Source organism: Penicillium waksmanii (genome assembly GCF_028829765.1).
Source record: "Penicillium waksmanii strain IBT 27052 chromosome Unknown utg000007l:1.0-4314555.0:1.0-4317578.0, whole genome shotgun sequence".
NCBI classification, from domain to species: domain Eukaryota; kingdom Fungi; phylum Ascomycota; class Eurotiomycetes; order Eurotiales; family Aspergillaceae; genus Penicillium; species Penicillium waksmanii.
This window is the reverse complement of record NW_026643253.1, coordinates 1,935,195-1,954,976: the sequence shown is the minus strand read 5'-3', so window position 1 is coordinate 1,954,976 and position 19,782 is coordinate 1,935,195. Positions and strand designations below refer to the sequence as shown.

Genomic DNA, 19,782 nt, shown 5'->3' with positions numbered 1-19,782 from the left:
AAATGGGCAGGGTGAAAGATATAATTGGAAAATCGACGTCTTATAATGCAGTCAGGCAGTTTAGCGGAGTGGGCTGTGTCTTAGCTGCACTAAAAAAAACCAGAAGGATCTCGGCGTGAGTAGGGAGATAAGTTGGAAGAATTTCGTGGCAAGTCAAATCTATAAGAGCGCCGGAGCAAAGCGTCACAAGGGCCGTATGGTATAAAACGAGTGGTACTATACGGTATCGTTGGTGCCAGACAGTAACGATACTGTATCTTTTTTTTAAAACGGGGCTGCTCTTGAATCAGGTTAGCGCTTCCAGTCTGGTGGGAGTCGTGGAGTCAGGATCTCCCCACCTGGATTGCCTAGGCGTTATCCCTAATGGGGATGAGGGAAAATAGAAGAGAAGAACTAACGGTGGGAAACTAAGATTTTCACCCCGCTTTGATGGGCGTGGATGCTGATTGGCACAAGACTTTGTGATGTGTTGACGATAGACGTGGAGAAAGAGAGAGAAAAGAAACAAAAGACCGGGAGACTCAGTCCAGCTGAAATTCGTGAGACGTGAAGTGAAATAGAACTTAAAGAGAATGATGGATGCCTAAGAGTCGGGAGGGTTGTGTCAATGGTTATAAATCTCCCATCTCCCATCTTCCAGCCGCGTGGCTTTGAATAGGAGTGGGATCGGCGATTAATTGATCTTGTCGGGCGCCATTTGAAGCACTTCTACTCCCTACATTGGTCCATGAGACATTCGTCAGACCCCTAGGCTGTTTCATGTCGACCCTGGCCAGGAGCAGCGCCGCTTACTCACCTGTCCTGGTTCGCCATGACTAAAGCGCGCGGTTCCTCCTTAAATTGCAGCGGTTCGCTCAAGCCACCTAGCCACCTCACGAACAAAACGAAGAATTGTCGCTGAATATGCTTGATAAAACTGCCAAGGCTATGCAGTCGCCCATTGTGAGCTCCTCTGATCTAGGGGGGACAGTCAAATTCTAAGAATGCCGTTGTTCTTCGGCAAATCCTCTCCAATGATCAAGCAGCGGAAGGCAAGCCTCAAACAGCATGATAGCAATGCTTACCTTCTATTTACTGGGCTGATGCCACTACACTATTTAGTTCAAAATCCAATGCCTCCAGTGTTATTTCTTCACTTTGCTGCTCATGAGAGGCATGTTGGCGCTATATTAATATTTTCATGAGCATCTCAAGGAGCAGATTCGCTTTGAAGTGCGCACCCTTCACACCGTTAACAGAAAAGTTTCTGCAGACACGAACAAGATACTCCACGAGATATACCTAAGCGCTGCGTTTCATCTCTAGGGGTCCAACAAGTTGCAGCTTGATTTCGATGATCCCAAATATAGTTCGAGGAAAAGAGCCAATCGCTCGTATCTCATCGGTAGCCGCCATTCATTTCAAAACACGATCCCCCGAGATACTCATCAGGTTCTATTTTGAGATATTACCATTCACAAATAGGCGCTCAGAGTCTGTGATTATTTGGCATCGTCGCTATGGAGACGACCAACTTGTACGCGCTTCTTCAGTACGTCCTGAGCAAGCAAATTGTGTAAGTAGGTCACTTCGAAACTAAGATTGAATTGTCAACCCGACTAGTCTGCTTTAAAGGAACAGATACTGGATGGACAATACACCTCCATAATTACTGAAACTATTATCTAAGGCATGTGGATGTCCGTTGCATAGCAAAGATATTACTGAGGAAGTGATCTTCTAACATGTGATCTTTCTTGTTTTTCAAGTTTCAGTGACTAGATCGTCTAGAAGATTCTTTAATGCAAATATGCTGCTGAAGTCTTCTTTCGAACTCTTTCTGGCGATGGAAGTATGTGAAGTCTTGTTACAAATCTGCTAAACACCAGTTATGGGGTAGTGGTATAATAATTTTGATAGCCAATCATGAGATTGATCAAGAATTGATATCTTCCCAATAGACTACGTACTTTCTCTATGGCTAAATGACTATTTAAATTGTTAGCAATATGTTTAGAGCCAGGGACTCGAGTCCGTCGGATGGTAGCTTACAGAAGCATCCTCCGCCTCGTTGGGAGTTTAGATAACTCTAACAATTAGCAATAATTCGAATAGAACATTGGCAAATAAGTCAGCACATTAGCAAATAAGTCAGCACATTAGTATTCTATTTATCAGACTCGGCAACCCTTTTCTTTCTCCAAGAGGCTGACTTAAGTGAAACCTAATTAGCTCTAAGAGTCACCGATTTCATGCTATGATCGCGACTTGAATAGATCAACGGAATCGGCTCTGCATTGTTGTGTGTCCTCCCTTCTTGCTCTCATTTGAAGCGGGAATAGCTTTTGTGAATTCTAATTTTTCTAAGTAACCCAGAACCAGCCCCTTGAAAGAAATCAGAAGCCTCCCAGCCCACTCCAACTGGGTTTAAAGAGTTTGCATGTTATAACTACAGCGGCGTTGCAAAATTTTGAAACCCCCTATTGCCCACCATTATCGACCGTCTTCTAATAGTAGCTACTCGTTCCCCTTGGGAAGGCAGAGATCAGGGCGGTCAACAAGGGGTTTCAAACTTTTGTAGCACCACTGTAGGTAGTTATACTCGGGATTGTTCATATTGGGAATTTGTAGTGACTGGAGAGTATCATATCGAGAAATTTACAACTACGAGATCCTGGCCAAGTTCAAAAGGTTATTCGATAGCCATAATTTAATATTTAAATTCATATCCAGTATGACAATGGTATAATGCGTGATGCAGAAAAGATAGCTATTCGCCTCGTCAACTCCAACGGCCTGTAACCGCAAATTCCCGAAAGGTATTCCATAACGCCGAATCAATAGTAAACTCAAAACTCCGAGTATTCATCAAATCCATCCATGTTGCTTTTAAATAAGCAGGTGCTTCCAATCGTTTCGCTTCATGATATCACGCCAGTGCACACTTTGCTTCTTGATTGCCCGTCCAATAGTGATAGTGGGCCTGTCTGGAGACGAATCCTCTTGTTTAAGACCAGACCGCTGGCTTTCGGTTCCACTAGTTGGGGACAGAGAATTATCGTCAGAAAGTCTCCATACTTCTTGCAGAAGTCGGTACATCCGACCAAAACTGCCGAAATCGCCGATTTCACCTAGCGCAATGACCCTATCGCTCAGGATACCACGGAACTCGCTCATCGGTGTTGAATAAGAGCCGGCCATTAGAATTGGCCATACAAGAGAGCGATCGAAGCCGTAAGGGCCCGCAGGGATAAATTGCAAGGCCTCGGCAATGGCAGTAACAAGATTCACACTGCTAGGTTGGTTGCGGTCAAATCCAGGTACTAGACTTAATAGGTAGAGGCGAGCAGCGAGTCGGAAAATAGTGCTCATGTTCATGGTCAGCTGTTCTGGCTGAATGCTTCCAGTGCAGGTGTAAGGGTGGTCGAGTGTTGGATCAGCAGGCTCAGTATGATCTAGTTGAGCACCAAGAGCAGAGACATGGTGGCAAATCATGAGATCATCGAGTCTACCTTCGTTTTTCAATGATTCCAGGCATGATATCTCAGATATCAAATACATAATTCGGTCATCGCATCCCATTAGTTCGCGCAGCCCCGACGAAGTCCCACTTAGATGCTTCGTTCGGTAGTTGTGCGCAAACTGCGGAGTAGTGCCAATCATGGTCGCTCCCAGTATATCAATCCACGTCGCCAGAGACTTAGTGAAAGGATTGATAGATGGATATATGGTGGTGCCAGTATGAATTGATTCTTGCATATCCAATCTGGTGACCAGATTCGCTGCAGCAGAAAAATGATCACTCCAAGGAATGTCGGGTAGACAGTCATCAGGCGCACCGACAGAACTTTGAAAGAAGATCATGGCCAACGCTGCATCCAAAATATGCTCATGGTCGGTATCCTGAGACAGAGCTTGGGATAGGGAAGAGATAGCTTCATATCGGTGTCGCATTATATCGTGATCGATCTGTTCAGGTGCTAGGCCAACAGTGCTCTTCAGGTGAATGGCAGCAACACTCAGGCAGCAGTGGAGGTACGTTTTGTTGGTTTCAAGTGAATTTAGAATCGCCTTTGCCCGTGCTAGGCCTTGTTGATTGACTTCAAGGATCGGAAATATCATGCGCAGCACGTTCTCGAAAAAGTGATCCAAGAGTGGCCTGTCGTGATCTTCGACAGGAATCGTCATTGTGTGGAAGTAGGATACTGATGCCGACTGAGGCGGTTGGGGAAAGTTGGATTCAATTTCACCATCGGGCCCGATTTGGTTGAAACATTCCTCGTGGATCCAGTCATCTCCGTGGAAATTGGGTAAAGTGGCGTGTAGTTGTGGTGGCCGCATGGCATTGAAAGTAGAAACCGAGGAGTCATGTCTCAAGGGCACATCGTTAATAAATGTCTGTCGCTCAGTTCGAACATCCACCTCATAGGGACCATATTGGGGAGGGACGGTTGCGGAATGCGGGAATGCGGGAGTTTGGACGTGAGACGCCAGTGGATCATAAGGGTCGGTTAAAGGCGCACGATTAAAGTCATACTCTGCGACTAATGGTGGCGAGATCGAAGCAAATCCAGAACTGCCCTCTAAGAGTAAAACTTTGATCAAAAATATGCGCATTGTATGAAGAATGAATCGATGTCCTACCTTGCTTCGAATCGCGTCGTTCAAGCGATTTGGTCTTTTTTATTATGTCCTTAACACGCTCTTTTTGCATTCGGCGCTGCTCTGCGCTCGCCCACCACATTGGTCTCTTATATTCGCACTTCAAACTCAGGTTGGTACAGGCCTTGCAGGAGGGGTGGCCCTCGTCGCATTTCTTTCTTCGTAAGCGACATGTGAAGCAACCTAGATAAAATAGGGTTAGACCGTTGACCAGCAACTCAAGACACAAAACTGGCTGTCGGGAACGAACCTGAGCGCGAACGCTTGTGTAACTTTGTCGACTTTTCGGAGTTGGAGTGTGTCGCGACAACAGTCCTCTGGAGGTTGATTGGCTTTGGCGCCGATGCGGTAGTTGGTTTGGAATGAGGCATTTTATAGATTGGCTATAATAAAGTGATGGCGCAAATAGGCGCAAGGTTGAGGGAAAGAGTTTGGTCGCCAGATCGAAGGATGAGAGATAGATTCACAGAAAACCGCCAGCGGAGATTCGTGTTAGCTTGAGGGGAACGAGATTAATAAAAGTACAGGCGAGCCCTGTCTCCTGTGCCGGCCTTTCAGAGACTGGTCAATGTAGTCCGGGGTAGGATCGGGTTGGTGTGAGTGGGATGAACTGAGGCGGAATGTCTCATCTTGAAATGTTCGGAGAATGATGACTTTAAGACTAATCTGCGATCTAGCCTGCAGCTGGAGATGCTTCTATTTTTTGACAAGCTAGGCGAGCACTGGACCATCGAAGCCGAGAGGGCATGCGAACATGGGTGGGGATCTGCAGCCAGGACAAATGACACCTAAATTTGGGATCATTTCGAACAGGGATTAATTTGTTGTTGGTTCACCGTGCGTCTGTGGATTTGATCATCTCCAGTTCACACGCTTGCATTGAGAAAACCGGGCTGGATGTGTGATGCCAGGGGTCTATTGGCCAGGGTCTACAGATTGCATGTTGATTCAAGGTCATGATAGGCTGCTTGATCTCATCACAAAGTTTTAGCTCGGCTTGGCTTTTGTTATCACATTGTCCGTGCACGATGCATCCTCATCTCCACTTGTTAGTTAGCCCCAGCCATCCCCCGATGTGTAGTTCCCCGCCGCTAGTCATCGTCTGGTAGAAAATTTCGGAACTATGGGCTACCGAAAAATCTTGCCAAAAATTCCACGCTCGAATCTTGTACGATTTTGCAACATGAGGATACAGCACTCATTTGGGAGGATCAGACCACAAGTCGACTGTCACAATCCTTTCGCTTTGGGCGAGTCAGTTGGTCACAGTACGAGGAGGTGACGGCAGGCACATAAAGTGGAGTAAAATCGTGACTGGGCGGCAGCTGGTGCATGCCAAGCTTCCCAGTTCTGGGGCATAATTGGCTTCTTGTGATCTGCTTCCTATCGGCTCGGGCGGTGGGCCAAGTTCATCGTGTGCAGAACGGAGACTCGACAGCCAACCAACGGTGCTGCTCATTCGACCTGCAGGGCGGGGAAACTCTGATGTTGCCCAAAGGAACGCACCTGCAGATTCATGACCCTTAATTAGCAATAATTAGTAGCTAATATTGAGCAATCGATGAAACGCAAATATCCCAAAACTGTGCACAGTCAGTCGATCTTAGCCTGCAAATCCTTTTTTCATTCGAATTTGCTATTAATAACTTCTAGTAATTCCCTCACTGGCAACAGAAATGTCGGTAAATCATACCATTTGTTGCTAAATGTGGAACTATTATGAGTGTTAAGCGCCCATTTGGGGATATTGTAACATAATTAGCATCATTGGGTTTATTTTTGCTCCGATTTGAATAACGGGGATTTCTCCGTCCGAAGGACTGCAATGGTTTCATAACGGCCCAGTGTATGTATGTACATAGACAGTCATATCGTAAAGCCAGCTAAGGCCAGTTGTCTTCCAGAACATAGCAACCATCTGACCTGTCGGTATCTCTTTTCTTCGGCCAAATTTCATGCCCCTGCCCTAGAAAGTTCTTGTCCGTCCTCTGGAAACTATGTATCAAGTCCATCGGTTTCTCTTAAATTTATCAAAACTTTGGTCAGGCACTCGATCTATTCTCTTCTCTTTCCCCCTGTAGTTTTAGGTAGTCCTAATCGATTTTTCAGAAATTATGGGTAAGAGGTGAAAATTTCAATTGCAGCTACATTTACATACTGAGCCATGGACCTCGGGATATTTTGATCTAGTAGTATGTATGTACTGGCTCTGGTTGCACTACTATCAGTTATGGTGTGGCCAATGTGGCAGGTGATAGTAATAAGTTCATATGTAGGTCGACATACATGTTCGAACGGCGTTGACTCGATTCGGGATCTGCGGTCTAAAGCTCCCGAGGTCGCAAATTTGAATTCTATAAGCTTATAAGTACTAAAGATACTTCCGAGCTTGTGCGAAATTATTCTCCAGGCAGTCATATTTCAAATGCACTGTGGTGCAATCCACTTGCGCATAAATTCCGCGGGTCGCCGTTCCAGGAAACGTGCAGTTCAAGATTTTTGTACAGGTGTAGATATGTATATACGCAATTGCAGCCGAGGAGTCGGATCAAGGAATAAATCTAACACATCTGAACTTCATCTTGTTTTGCTTCGCGCGCGCGAGTAGGCAACTTGCCAGTCATTCGTTGTCAAGCCAACATCGCTAACATAAGTCAGTCTATTTCTGGAAACAGCTAACCGCGAGCAATAAGGAATAAATGTAGGTTAATCGCCGATAGTTGCTAAAATTATCCTCTATTATTGTTGCTTTCGGGAGATTATGGGCAGTTTTCCATGTGTGATCAACCCCGGAAACGTGCGTTAGCGCTAATGTGACGAGTAATCTCACAAAAACTGGGCTCCACTATGCCGACCGCTCATACGGGGCGTTCAAGGAAGCCCTCATAACCTATCAAATAGTGCTGGGCCGCCGTCACTGCAGTAGCGTGGTTCCTACCGGAGGCTGGCAGGATCTTTTCCCCCTCGGTCTGCAGGATTATACTCATAAGGATAATTTTCGAAAGTGCCCTTAGTTTCTTTGACGACCAATGAGAAGAGGATAACCCCTCATCTTCCATACTAGCTTCCCATGGCCCTCCAATCAGGTCGAATTGAGGAAGCTGATGTAGCTCGGTCCGTCTGCCCCTAGCAACCCCCAGTCGCCAGTCACGCTATGCAACCGCATACACAATTCGTCACATCTTTCCCACTGGTTGAAAATCTCGTTTGGAGTTATTTTTGAACCTGCGCTTTTTTTGGTAACTTGGGCTTCCTTCCATGGGTTGCTCTACATATACTTAGCTGGCCGTCACTCCGTCCTCACACCCCTTCCTATCTAAGTTCATATTCAATATACCCCATCCACTTTTCCATATTTCACTTTCAATCCTTTCCTCGTTTATAATCTACCTATAGACACCTGGGCACGTCATCCTCTTATCACCCATCCCTTGGGGCCATCCGACTGCATTACTATACTATATCCTTGAACCAGGGCATCCCTTGAACCTGCCAACTACTACTATATACACAGTTTTGGTTGGTTCAGGGATATAACACTCAACAAAATGGTTTGTTTTCAGTCATTGCTTCATAGAAACTATTAATAACCTAGCTCTCCAGTTCACCCAAAGCGATCCCCGATCCAATCTGCAATATTGGAGGTCGAAGACCAGCAGCCGATATCCCACCTCTCGAGTTACCCGACCTTCAAGTCCCCCATCAGAGACAACAGAAATTCTTGACACGGACTTTGATTCGGATTCTCAGTCTGAAGATGTTCCATTTGATTCCCCAAGCAGAAGTGTACGATCTGTAAGTATACTAGTATCGCCATAAATTCCTCCCTTTGCAATATTCCAACTAACACGATATATCGTAGCTCGAAACGGCTAGTGTCACAACCGCCTCAACCCCAGACGACATCAAAACTCCAGACTCCGCTGGCCTAAGTGGATTCCACTTCCATATCGATCATGACAACGCAGTCGCAGGTCCTGAGGGGCCACACCTCTTCCGCATGTCTAGCGGGTCTTTCGATATCAAATCCTCCGTCGAGATCGACTTGATTTATGACGAGCTACCTGACAGTGCGACTACCCCTCTATACTCATCCGCATCTAAGCTCGGTCCAGAGCGACGGGATACACCTGTGCCAAGCGTTCCTAATGTGAGGACACCCCTTCAGTCGGTACCTGAAGTCGATGGTCCCTTAGAGCCTGAACAGAATGAAGTATTGCGATGGACGCCACAAGACGTTGTATCATGGATGCAAAAGCTCAACTTCGATGAAGGCATCATCGAGAAGTTCTTCATTAACGATATCAACGGGTCGGTTCTACTCGATCTTCAAGCCGAGGATCTAAAGGAACTCGATATCCAGTCTTTTGGAAAGCGACATGGACTGATGGCCTCAATTCGGGCACTCCGAAACAGCGTGCATGGCTCTCTTACCGAGTCCCAGCCATCCATCCCTTCTGAGCCTGTCTCCCGCGAGCCTACCCCTCACTCGACAGCTGCAGATGTTGGCCCTCGGAGTTGCAACTCGACACCAGTTACTGGCGAGGATTCCTCTCCGATAAAGGAAGCTTTCGAAGAGCATCGACGTCGCCGCCAACGAGTTATTCGACCAAATGACTCGGTCTCCATTGTTGGCATCGAGCAAGTATTCCCTAAGATGCATCGTTGTCGGAAGGGTGAAGACTGTCGCAGGTGGCAAAAGCAGTATGCTAGAATGTCCCAGCTCTCACGCGATCTTCCTATCGAGTCGGTGGGTGGCCCGGTGGTCGTTGCTGGCGACCCTGGAAACGCTGCCACTGCGCGCAATATGACCAACCCACCCAAATCAGATGTCACTCCTTCTATTGTTGCTTCGTCCGATGCGCTTGGCCCCAACCAATCAACTGAGCTCCCTTTGTCAGAAGAAAAGCTGCACAGTGTTGAGCCAAGAGACCCCCAGGAGAATGTGCGCAATTTTCTCAACTTCCAGAGACTCAGCCGCCTGCAACCCGTCACCGACCCCTCGACTCCCCCTACGGAGACTTTCCCATCCCCTGAAGCCGATTCACCCGGCACCCTTGCTGAAAACCTTCGCACTCTCCCAAGACTCCATATCCCCAGCACTCATCTCTCATCGAAATCCTCGGCGTTCTCCCCAATCCACTCCGGTCAACGTACCATTACCCCTGGTATGGTTCGCGGAAAGATGGCACCTTTTCAAAGCAGCAACCTTCAATATTCTGCGGGCACGCAGAATGACCTCTTTTCTCCCTCGGACTATTACCGACAAGATCCCCATTACGGGCAGAGTAGTCCATCCTCGGAGATGGATGTCGATGTTCCCCTTACAGCTATCCCCGTTGGGCCCATCGAGAGGATCTTCTCCCAATCAGTTCCCCCGGACATGCGATTTGGAAACCAAGCGCAACAGATGGCCGAGCCAATCACTCGTCCAGTTTCCACCAAGGTCGATAACCACCGTCGAAAGCTTTCCATCAATACTCCGCAGAATGGTACTCCACTCACTCGATTGAATGAGGATCGAGTTATGTCGCCTATTGATACTCCGGAGGATTTGGAGCATACACCACGCGCTGCTCCCTGCCGCCAAAATCCCTTCAGTCCCTCTGGAGAATTTTCCAACAACGTGATTCGCAGTGGTTGGCTCAAGAAGCGAAAGACCCGCATGCTCAAGCATGAGTGGAACGATCAGCACTACGCACTCCGTGGTACTAAGTTCGGCATGTTCGCAGATGAGGAGTCTGCTCGTCGCGATTCGAAAGCCCTTGAGTACGTCGACGTCGACGACTATGCTGTTGCATGCTCATCGCTCGCGTCGGATTCAAAGTTGACAGCGGCTTTCAAGAGAACTGTCCTGAAACGCAAGGATGATACTCGTGGAGGCACAGCCTTCGCCTTTTCGCTGATTCCGTCGCCCAAAGGCAATGGCTCGGAGCGAAAATTCATTTTCGAGAAGGGTGTCAAATCTCACCACTTCGCAGTGGATAGTGCTCCAGAGCGCATCGAATTGGTGCGCGACCTTATGCTGGCAAAGGCTCTGCGACGCGGTCGCGAGAGCGGCGCAACCCTCAACCTCAACGGCAATGCGATCTAGAAATTCCTAAGCCTTGAGACTACATTACGACATTCTTTGATATTCCGATTCCTTATGATTTGCTTTATATCCGCTATATACCCACAGAATTTCCTTTTCCTTCATTTTGGCCTGTCTCCTGTATATACACAGCTCTTCGTCCCTTACTTGCAGGAACCCTGCATGAAGTTCAAGCATTTGTTACGAGCTCACGAATTTTCTTTGAGCATTAACGCATTATGGAGTTTGGGCTGTTTACACGATCTGGAAAACGGCAAAGGCCGATTCATTATATATACCAAGTCTCACGGCTTAAACATCATCGATGGAAACAATACATAGTCCATTACAATCAAATCCGAGCTGGTTCTCAAACAATCATCATCCCATAAGCTTTCTTTTCCGTAGACTGTTGTAATCTTCAGAGCACGGGCAATTCTCTCTACTACCACATTTTTGACAAGTCACAAGCGGTGAGCAAGACATCGATTTCCTTCTAACATTCCGTGAATTGATTGGGACTGGTCGCCCAGCCACCAAATAAACCGAGAATCCCAGTGAGCAAATGACCACATTTACGAGGGGCTGTTTCAGCTACTGTGAGCTCTGTCGCGCTGCCCGCTGTACCCAGTAATTTTTCGAGTGACTGGGGTTCCCATTGGAGGCCTTCAAATGCATGCTCTAGCTTGGGCGCGTACAGGCGGAATTCTACTGGTGTCCCACTAGGTCAATACTTTCTCTACTGTGCGGGGTGATCACACCGCATGAATTCATCATCCCATACCCCTCCTTCGGCCAAGGAAAATGCTCACAGAGCGCCACTGTTGGTTAAGAGGACGTGGGTCTTTCCAATTAGTGCTAGATTGTCTAACGCGCTGTGATATGATGTTTCCTTGAGCTCCAAGGCACCCGGCCCACGGGGAGAAAGTCAGCCACTAAAGAGCACTTGTATGAGAATGGCTGATACCGTGCCCGAGGTCTTGATCCCTTGTCCGGGGTAGCCCGGATTGGCACCATTTTAACCGCCCAGGGACAGTTCATCGGGACAGATTGCAGTGGCTGCGTCGAAAGATCGACCTTCCTCTCCCAAACGGCTGCCCTCGAGCCGCGCACAGGAACAGTCTCGCATGGCGCGGTGGACATCGGTAACACTGGTAAGAAATCAGTCTTATTAAGTCAGCATTTGTTAGATCATGGGGCGAAACTTAGGCTGGTCTCCTGTGCTTCTTTTCCCCCGATTGTCATCTCTCACCGTTCGCTCATCGCATCGATGCGGATAGTCGCCCACCATTATGGTGAATGTCTCTGCTGTTCGTGATAACCTGGCTCAAGTCACCCAATCCATACGGGTGGCTATGCGCTGCCTGAATACCGGACGCGACTCACATGATGCCTCTCTACGGGCGCTGTCACTTCTCACGGACATACTGGACTTGGTTTATCGCATCAAGGATGAGATCACATGGACGGAAGAGAAATGGTTTGTTGCTGTCGGCCGCTTGCGAGCTTTGAGTGAGCTTCTCTCGTGGTTTGGATACACAATGAAATCGCTCGAGCTCTACTTCCAACCAGGTGGGGTCAGTCCCTTTTATTTCAGGAAGCATCTGTTAGACAAGACATACATTCCAAGATTGGAGCAGTACAAAATTATGTTTCTGCTTTCTATGCAGCCTGAATCAGAGTAAGACTCTGTTCCGCGCAGCTACTTTCCATCAAATCTTTTTGCTGAACCTCTGAAGGGAACGTGCTTTACTCGACAATGAAATCCGAAGCGATCTAAAAAGTCATAGGGAGGTTGAAACTGGTGAGTAAATACCCTCCAAGTATATTTCTTTTGGATTGAAAAGCTCATACATGTTGGTTAATTAGCAAACCTCAATGTCGACCTGCAATTCGAGGAGGATTCACTATCCCTGACAAGCCGATTATCTTCTGAGCATTTTATCACACTTGCAGATCTGTGTAATAGACGTCAGCAAGGGACTTGCACATGGGTCTTCGAGAATAGACACTTCAAGCAGTGGCTGCTAGGTGGATTCAGAACTTTATACTGCATTGGACCTCGTACGATTTTGTTCCCTATACTTGTTTCTCTCGGTTCGGACTCTAACTTCACTAGCTGGTGCGGGCAAGACATTCATGTCGTAAGTTACAGAAGTATACCACTTCAAGATATTTGCGGCGCTTACATTGAAATAGATCTGCCATAATAGACTTCCTCCAAAAGTCATTCACCTCCCCTGATGTTGCGACCGTCTTTGTGTTTTGCCAAGAAGGGGGAGGGAAAGAACGCACATCGATCGAACTTTTGAAATCCATTCTAGCTCAGCTTGTCTATCGCAAGCGAAGTCTATCCTACGCCACGTCTGCTCTATACCTTTCGGAGTCTCTGAAGAAAGGAAGTGCGTCTTCGAAGGCGTATCAAAATGCAATCCGTGCCGAGGTCAATCGATTCTCCAAAGTTTTGTTTGTGATCGATGGATTGGACATGTTTTCAGACAAAGAACGTATTCTGGGACGCCTTCAAAAGCTTCCACAACAAGCACAGCTTTTAGTTACATTGCGGGAGATGAGTGGAGCAAAGCCTGTGGACAATTCCGGTTATGTGAGCGTGTTCGCACCACCAGACGACATTGGCATCTACACACTTACTCGGGCCCGAACGGATCCAAGCATTCGCAACGTTCTTGGCGGGGACTCGACAGATATTCAACTCGAGGATGATATTATTCATTCTGTGGTGGACAAATCTCATGGCATGTAAGCGATGCCACAATCATTACCCGTGTAACCTTTCATGTGCTGACCTTGCAATCAAGATTTCTGTTAGCCAAAATCCACCTTGACCTTTTGACTCAATACCAAGATCGAAGCATGTTGCGGAGAGCTCTCTTTCATCTTCCAGAGAACGTGAATGAGGCCTATGGCGAATCAATGAAACAGATGGTGAGCCGAACGTCGAGCGCGACGCGTTATATTTACTGGGTCCTGTACACACTTCGACCTCTTTCAGTCTCCGAGCTCCGAAGTGCCGTTGGCGATGATGAATCAATCGACGACGCAGCACCTTTGAGTTTCGAACAGTCGCTACATGCTCAAACCGGAGGCTTATTGACGGTAGACGCTGTCGCGGGTACTGTTCGATTTGTTCACCCAACGGCCAAAGACTATCTGGAAGGTTCGGCCGCGAGAGTATTTTTTCCCGGCGCTCAGAAAGAAATTGCAGAAGCATGTCTCAGTGCGATCAGTCCAGATGAGGTTGTGGATGAATGCTATCGAAATGACATGGGCCCATCTCGCATTTTGAAAAAGGGGTTTCTCAACTACGCAGCGGCCTACTGGGGAATGCATGCCCGGGAAGTTGATGAAGAAGAGCAAACGATACAAGTTTTGATCAAGACATTCCTCAATAAGCTTCTTTGGAGAAGGCCGCCGCTTGACTATCCAAAAGGGAAAGCAGATGGCATGCCCTCGGAGCTTGGAATCGGTAAATACCCCAATGATTGGACTGGCCTCCATTTTCTGGCATTCTTTGGTGTTCCTGGGAAAGCAAGGCGTCTTCTTGAACAGGGAGAGAAGATCAACAGTCAGGAAAATGCCTTAGGAGTCACTCCTTTGCACTGCGCAATGTATCAAGGAAATGAGGAGATGGTCGAATTCCTACTAGAAAACGGGGCAAATGGAAATGCTACCACGGCCGGCGGCCAGACTGCCTTACATATTGCGACACAGAGAGGCCACAGAAAGTGCATGAAATTGTTGTTTGCCCAGCATGTTGATCTCCATCTGGTTGATGATACAGGCGCATCATGTCTTCACGCGGCTGTGGGGACTGCGACTGAGGAGTCTACAGTGCCTCTCCTGGTGAAGCACAAAGCTGGTCTAAATTTTCAGAATCCGATCAACGGTAATACTGCTCTTCACCTCGCAGTCATGTTCCGGAGACCTCGAATCATTCTTTTTCTTTTGGAAAAGGGTGCGGTGATCGACATTGCGAACGATGAGGGAATCACCCCTCTTCAGCTTGCCGCAAACCTGGACAACTGCGAGGCTATCTCTTTACTTCTTCAACATTGCGCCCAAATTGAGGCTCGCGCTTTATCCGGTCCAACTGCCCTACAATATGCCGCCTGGAAAGGTCATTGGATAGCTTTTGATCTTCTGCTGATCGGTGGTGCTGACATCAATGTGTGGAACAAGCAAGGAGAGACTCTGCTGCATGAGCAGGCGCGTCATGGCCTGAACGCTTCTGTTGTTACAAAGCTCTTAAACCAAGGAGCAAATATCGAGGCCCGCACATCCCAGGGCTATACACCCCTTCAGTGCGCAGCTATCAATGGCAACAAGACGATTTTCAATCTTTTGCTGGAGCGAGGAGCTAAGATCGATATTGAGACAGCAAAGGGCGAAACCATTCTCCATCTCACCCCTCCTGCAAACCAGAACTGCCTTGATATCTTAAAAGCGGCCTTGAGTGAGGGTCTTGATGTCAAGGCCACATCCAGTCAGGGGTGGACGCCACTCCACAAGACTGTCTACACCGGAACAGGGTCTCTTGATGTTTCAGATGACAAGACAGTTGATTACATCGAGCTTCTACTGAAGTACGGCTCATCGGTGAATGACCGCACGTTCATTTACGAGACCCCCCCTCCACCTTGCAACGACAGCCCCTATTCCTCGCGCATCACTCGTGGAATATCTAATTAAGAAGGGCTCGGATGTCAATTCCAAAAATAATGAAGGAAAGACACCTCTTCATCTCGCCGCTGAGCGTGGAAGAGAGTCGGTGTTTCGAGCGCTGATGGCTGCCGGTGCTGATTTATCGATCAAGATTCCTACGGACACAAAGCCCTCTCTAAATGGCGAAAGGGGGGAGAGAAATGAAAGAGGAGACCTTGATGACAAGCACGAAAAACTTGATTATCCTTATACTCCTATCACGGCGTTTGAGCTTGCAAAGAAGAATCCTTTTGGGTCCTTGTGGTTTGATGACGATGGTCAATTACGTCCGATACCTCCAAGGAGCGGACGAGACAGCGCAACGACCGTGTTTGAAGACATGGAATCCGATCCGTCTGATTGCGAAACAAATACGAACGAATCCACACTGGTGGGAAGCGAGCAACAGTACATAGCAGTTTGAGTGCAGTCCTTTATGCGGTATCACTTTTGTCGACTCGCTATTTTGTTTAGTGATACCCACTTCTCATGATGATCCTTCATTAGCGCCTGAAAAGCAGCCCTGTAATTAGCCAGCGAGCGGTCTTGCTTCAATCATTGCGTCTTGGTGATCGATATCTCGTTATGTCCCTCATTTAGAGCGACTTAGATTTAATGTTTTGATGATCGTGTGCGAAGTCAATCAATGTATTACAGTGGCGTTGCAAAAGTTTGAAACTCCCTCTTGACGCCCCTGGTCTCCGCCTGCTAATAGTAGACTAGTAGCTGTGAGGATGCTCAGATACCCACAGATCAACGTACGGTGTAGCATACGATGCAATAAAGTATAGCAGTTCGAACGAAGTAATAGCCTGAAGAGATGGAGAAGGAAGAAGCTAGGACGGAAGCTAGATACAGGGCGTAGGCGTGGATGCCTATGTGGATGCCACAGGTGTAAGGCATCAACGACAATAGTCACGACCTAGTTCGTTACATTAGCAGGCGGTAAATGATGGTGGGCAACAGGGGGTTTCAAATCTTTTCAACGCCACTGTAGAGCAGTTTATACCATTTAAGATTTTGTCAACTGGAATATAACAACTTGAATGATGGAAAACTTGATTCGTGGCATTAGTTTATCCCATCATCCGAACAACTACATAAGCCCATCCATCCCCGTAGGCAGCGCTTCTGACCACCTCTTCAATGGGCGAAGACATAGGGAGGACAGCTCCGTGTAGAACAGGCTTCGCAAGAACTGGGGTCCGTCGACTGGGAAACAGATTGGGGAGAAGGGTGTGTAAAACACCGCCGATGGTCTGAGGTTGTGTGCTCGGGCTTGAGCGGGCGCTAACAGATTGGCTAGACTGAATGCTGGAGCTCGGTATCAAAGGCGGAAGTGGTGACTGGACCACTTTCAGTGATGGTGACTCTTCATCTGGGGGAAGTGGCAAGAAGATGCGGATTGGGACGTTGCGGAACGGCTGTGATGGTGGGGGGATGAGGATATTTGAGATGCGTTGAAAAGATGGAAGGTCGACTAGTCGTTACTATGATGTTAATATATTGTTTGGAAATTTTTTTCTCTGGACTTGTTTTGCTTACCATTCTCCACTGCCTTCCAGAGGCCGGCGGAGTCTTCCTTGGAGAGACTCATGATACCTTTGGCCGTACCGTTGCGCAGAAAGTCCGCTTCTTTAACGCTGTTGATGAATGCATCATTCAACACCATTCCCTCTGGGTCGAGGCGGACAAGTTCTTCGACTGGCCAGTTACTGAAATGAACAGTCAACCGCCAAGGGAAGGGCGATTCAGCCTCTGGGGACTGTTCACCCCCAGGATAGCCTTTGAAGCAGGGTCAACTCCCGCGTAAAGATCAAACAGTAAGCCGATCGGATAGTGCCATTTCAAAGGCACGCCTTCGAAGGCAAACCACCCTTGATGGTGTTCGGCGTCTGGGTTGATCAAAGACGATGCGAAGAAAGCTCGAAGTCTCGGAAGTAATGATGGGAGATATGAGACTCTCGGGAAAGAGATCTTCAATGGGTCAGAAATTAATTTCAATATAAATGAACAAGACTATGCAGGGTCATACAAGGTATGGATTGGTCTGATCAAACGTCCGACTCTCCGCTGGAGCCAAAATGATTTTCAGCGGTATTCGACCCGCCCAGATACTGCGCTGGATGGCAGGGAGAGATGCTTGCTTTTCCATATTTATCTTGCACTATTGAAAGTTATTAATCACCAGGGCCTGACGAAAGAGAGATGTATGTAGTTCTGCAATGGCCACATACCGAATCGATGTTGATCTACTGATCTGCAAATGAGATATTCATGTCACGATGGACAAATCGGGGAAAAGAAGAGTGGATCTTGACTACCTCGACATAGAGGAAACCATGATCTTATGTTTCAAAAGTCACATAAGCTCTTGTAGCTTCTCAGTCTTGTTGACGAATGAATGTGGAAGTGGAAGTTGAAAGGTGGAGTTGCTTTGACGGGTGAGCCCCCACTCACGTGATCGACGGGTGGTGTGCCTGGAACGTGACTGTCAACGTCAACAAACGAAGTGCAACTCATCTTCACACAACTCAACTGGATCAGGTCGATAATTTGCATCATTTTGTATACTTTAATTCATACTGAGTCCAAACCTCCAGATTTTCTCCGGTCGGGCTGGCCGCTTTCCCCACTAACAGGCTTCCCAGAGATATGATATCCTTCTACCTGCTCCAGGCACATAACCAGTTTCTCGATTTTTGTCTCCTCGTGGAGGGATTTTGAAATTAATTCCCTCGATTCCGCGAGGGTCAACTCACTTACTATTCCATTTACTAGTCCATGAACGACACTCTATAACCTCGTTCGAGTCTTGAGGACCACGCTATCATTCCCCCACCCCTATAATGGCTTGTTCATACTTCTCACCAGATCTATCATGGGGAAACGCTCAGTCTAATCAATAAATTTTCAAATTGTCACGTATACAAGCATAATATGCTGGAATATCTCAGGCAAAACACGAATTTGGAAATGCTGACCGCGCGGATATCGCCGCGATGAGTGCTCACGCACCAACATATCATTCGGGTCGCCATACATCGACAGTCAGATTCGATAATATCATTTGTCACTTTAATGTTTACGCGCTTTTTTGCCCGGTTTGGGTCGCAAGATTTTCAAGGCAAGCTTTTCTCCGCCCTTATAGCATGATAGTTGTCGTCAACGAGTTGGACAGCTGCTCTATAGGCACAGGGCATCCGTGCTTTTTATATCGCAGGCAGTCACCCGGCTTTCTACCCTTCATGCTTCAATATTGCTTCCGAAATTCTAGCTTTTGAATTCCCATCTTGGCCGATTTCTTTGAATACTTAGTTCTTGCTTTGCTGTACGCCCGGGCGCCCATGGTACGCATCTCCTCTGCGATATGCAAAAGCGCCATCACTGGCCCTTCATGTCCACGGAAGATGGACTCCAAGGATAGCGCATGAAATATCGTCTAAAGACTTCAGATATACACCGGAACATTGCTGAGCGACCGGCATTGACCAGGATCATGGCCATTCTGTCACTCATGTTTGGCCGTTGAACTGGTGTGCTTTGAACTGAGATAATTATTCATTCATAATAAAACAATTCAATTGTTACCTCGCAGTCCGCCCTGCGATTCGGTGCTGACTATTTGTATAACTCTCCTTCGCTCCTTCAATGCCGTCCGGCCCGCCACGGCGGCGATGGCCACACCGAAAGCGGCCCGAAATGAGCTTAATTTTGACTAATTCTGATCCTTCACGGCCAGATTCCTCGGCATCGCTGGTTTTTGCCCTAAGTGGTCCCCCTGTTGCAAAAATCAGAATGCTCACAAGAGATGAGCTTTCGGTTTTCTTCACCGGTGACAGTAAATAGCCTTACTCGGTATTTGTTTCTCCACTTGGTGTCAATTGCGTCCACCCGCTGAATGTTCCCGAACGTCCTACTCGGCTTTAATTCTCGAAAAGGCCAAAAGGGCCAAGGTGGCTAAAGAGGAAGATATCGACCGGCTATTCGAATCCCATTATCTCTTGCTTGGCTACAGCTTGGCTACAGCTTGGCCTCTGCAGAACCCTCCTCCATGTACTCCGTATACGGGGTAACCCCTTCCCCCCGTTCTTCCCACTGGGTTTTAAGATCTCCCTTGCGGGTTGCCGATCGGAGCGGATATGACGATTTAAGGGCGAAACACCGCTACCGTTAGATCGTTTTCTCTTAAAACCCGGGGGGGCATGGATGAGCACTCATGCTGAATGAAATAAACTCCTCCGTCACTGAGCTTTGGTCCAATCATGAACGCTTGAGTTTATATTCGCGTTTACACACGTGATCGGAACCGGTTGACCTGCCTATTTGAAGTTTGCAGCTCGGCA

The 19,782-nt window shown here is 47.6% G+C and overlaps 4 protein-coding genes across 4 annotated transcripts; 2 read left to right on the top strand and 2 right to left on the bottom strand.

Annotated features, from left to right (window-relative positions):
* Window positions 1-2,868: 2,868 nt before the first annotated feature.
* Window positions 2,869-5,012, bottom strand: N7481_007550 (Zn(II)2Cys6 transcription factor; the record flags this gene model as incomplete). The annotated part of the gene is made up of 3 exons (XM_057266769.1): window positions 2,869-4,562; window positions 4,624-4,824; window positions 4,892-5,012. The coding sequence occupies 3 exons, from the start codon at window positions 5,010-5,012 to the stop codon at window positions 2,869-2,871; spliced, it is 2,016 nt and encodes a 671-aa protein (XP_057120970.1).
* Window positions 5,013-7,402: 2,390 nt separating this feature from the next.
* Window positions 7,403-10,735, top strand: N7481_007549 (SAM and PH domain-containing protein; the record flags this gene model as incomplete). Its single annotated transcript, XM_057266768.1, has 3 exons — window positions 7,403-7,438; window positions 8,392-8,436; window positions 8,504-10,735. 3 exons carry the CDS (start codon window positions 7,403-7,405, stop codon window positions 10,733-10,735), a joined length of 2,313 nt encoding a protein of 770 aa, XP_057120969.1.
* Window positions 10,736-12,006: 1,271 nt separating this feature from the next.
* N7481_007548 (NACHT and Ankyrin domain protein) lies at window positions 12,007-15,713 on the top strand (the record flags this gene model as incomplete). Its single annotated transcript, XM_057266767.1, is given in 7 exon segments — window positions 12,007-12,395; window positions 12,454-12,518; window positions 12,584-12,778; window positions 12,834-12,858; window positions 12,914-13,474; window positions 13,534-15,345; window positions 15,359-15,713. Coding segments are annotated over 7 exon segments (3,402 nt in total), but the record flags the coding sequence as incomplete, so codon positions are not given.
* A 799-nt stretch (window positions 15,714-16,512) lies between these two features.
* N7481_007547 (autophagy protein 5) lies at window positions 16,513-17,591 on the bottom strand (the record flags this gene model as incomplete). The annotated part of the gene is made up of 4 exons (XM_057266766.1): window positions 16,513-16,916; window positions 16,982-17,140; window positions 17,203-17,413; window positions 17,472-17,591. 4 exons carry the CDS (start codon window positions 17,589-17,591, stop codon window positions 16,513-16,515), a joined length of 894 nt encoding a protein of 297 aa, XP_057120967.1.
* Window positions 17,592-19,782: the final 2,191 nt, after the last annotated feature.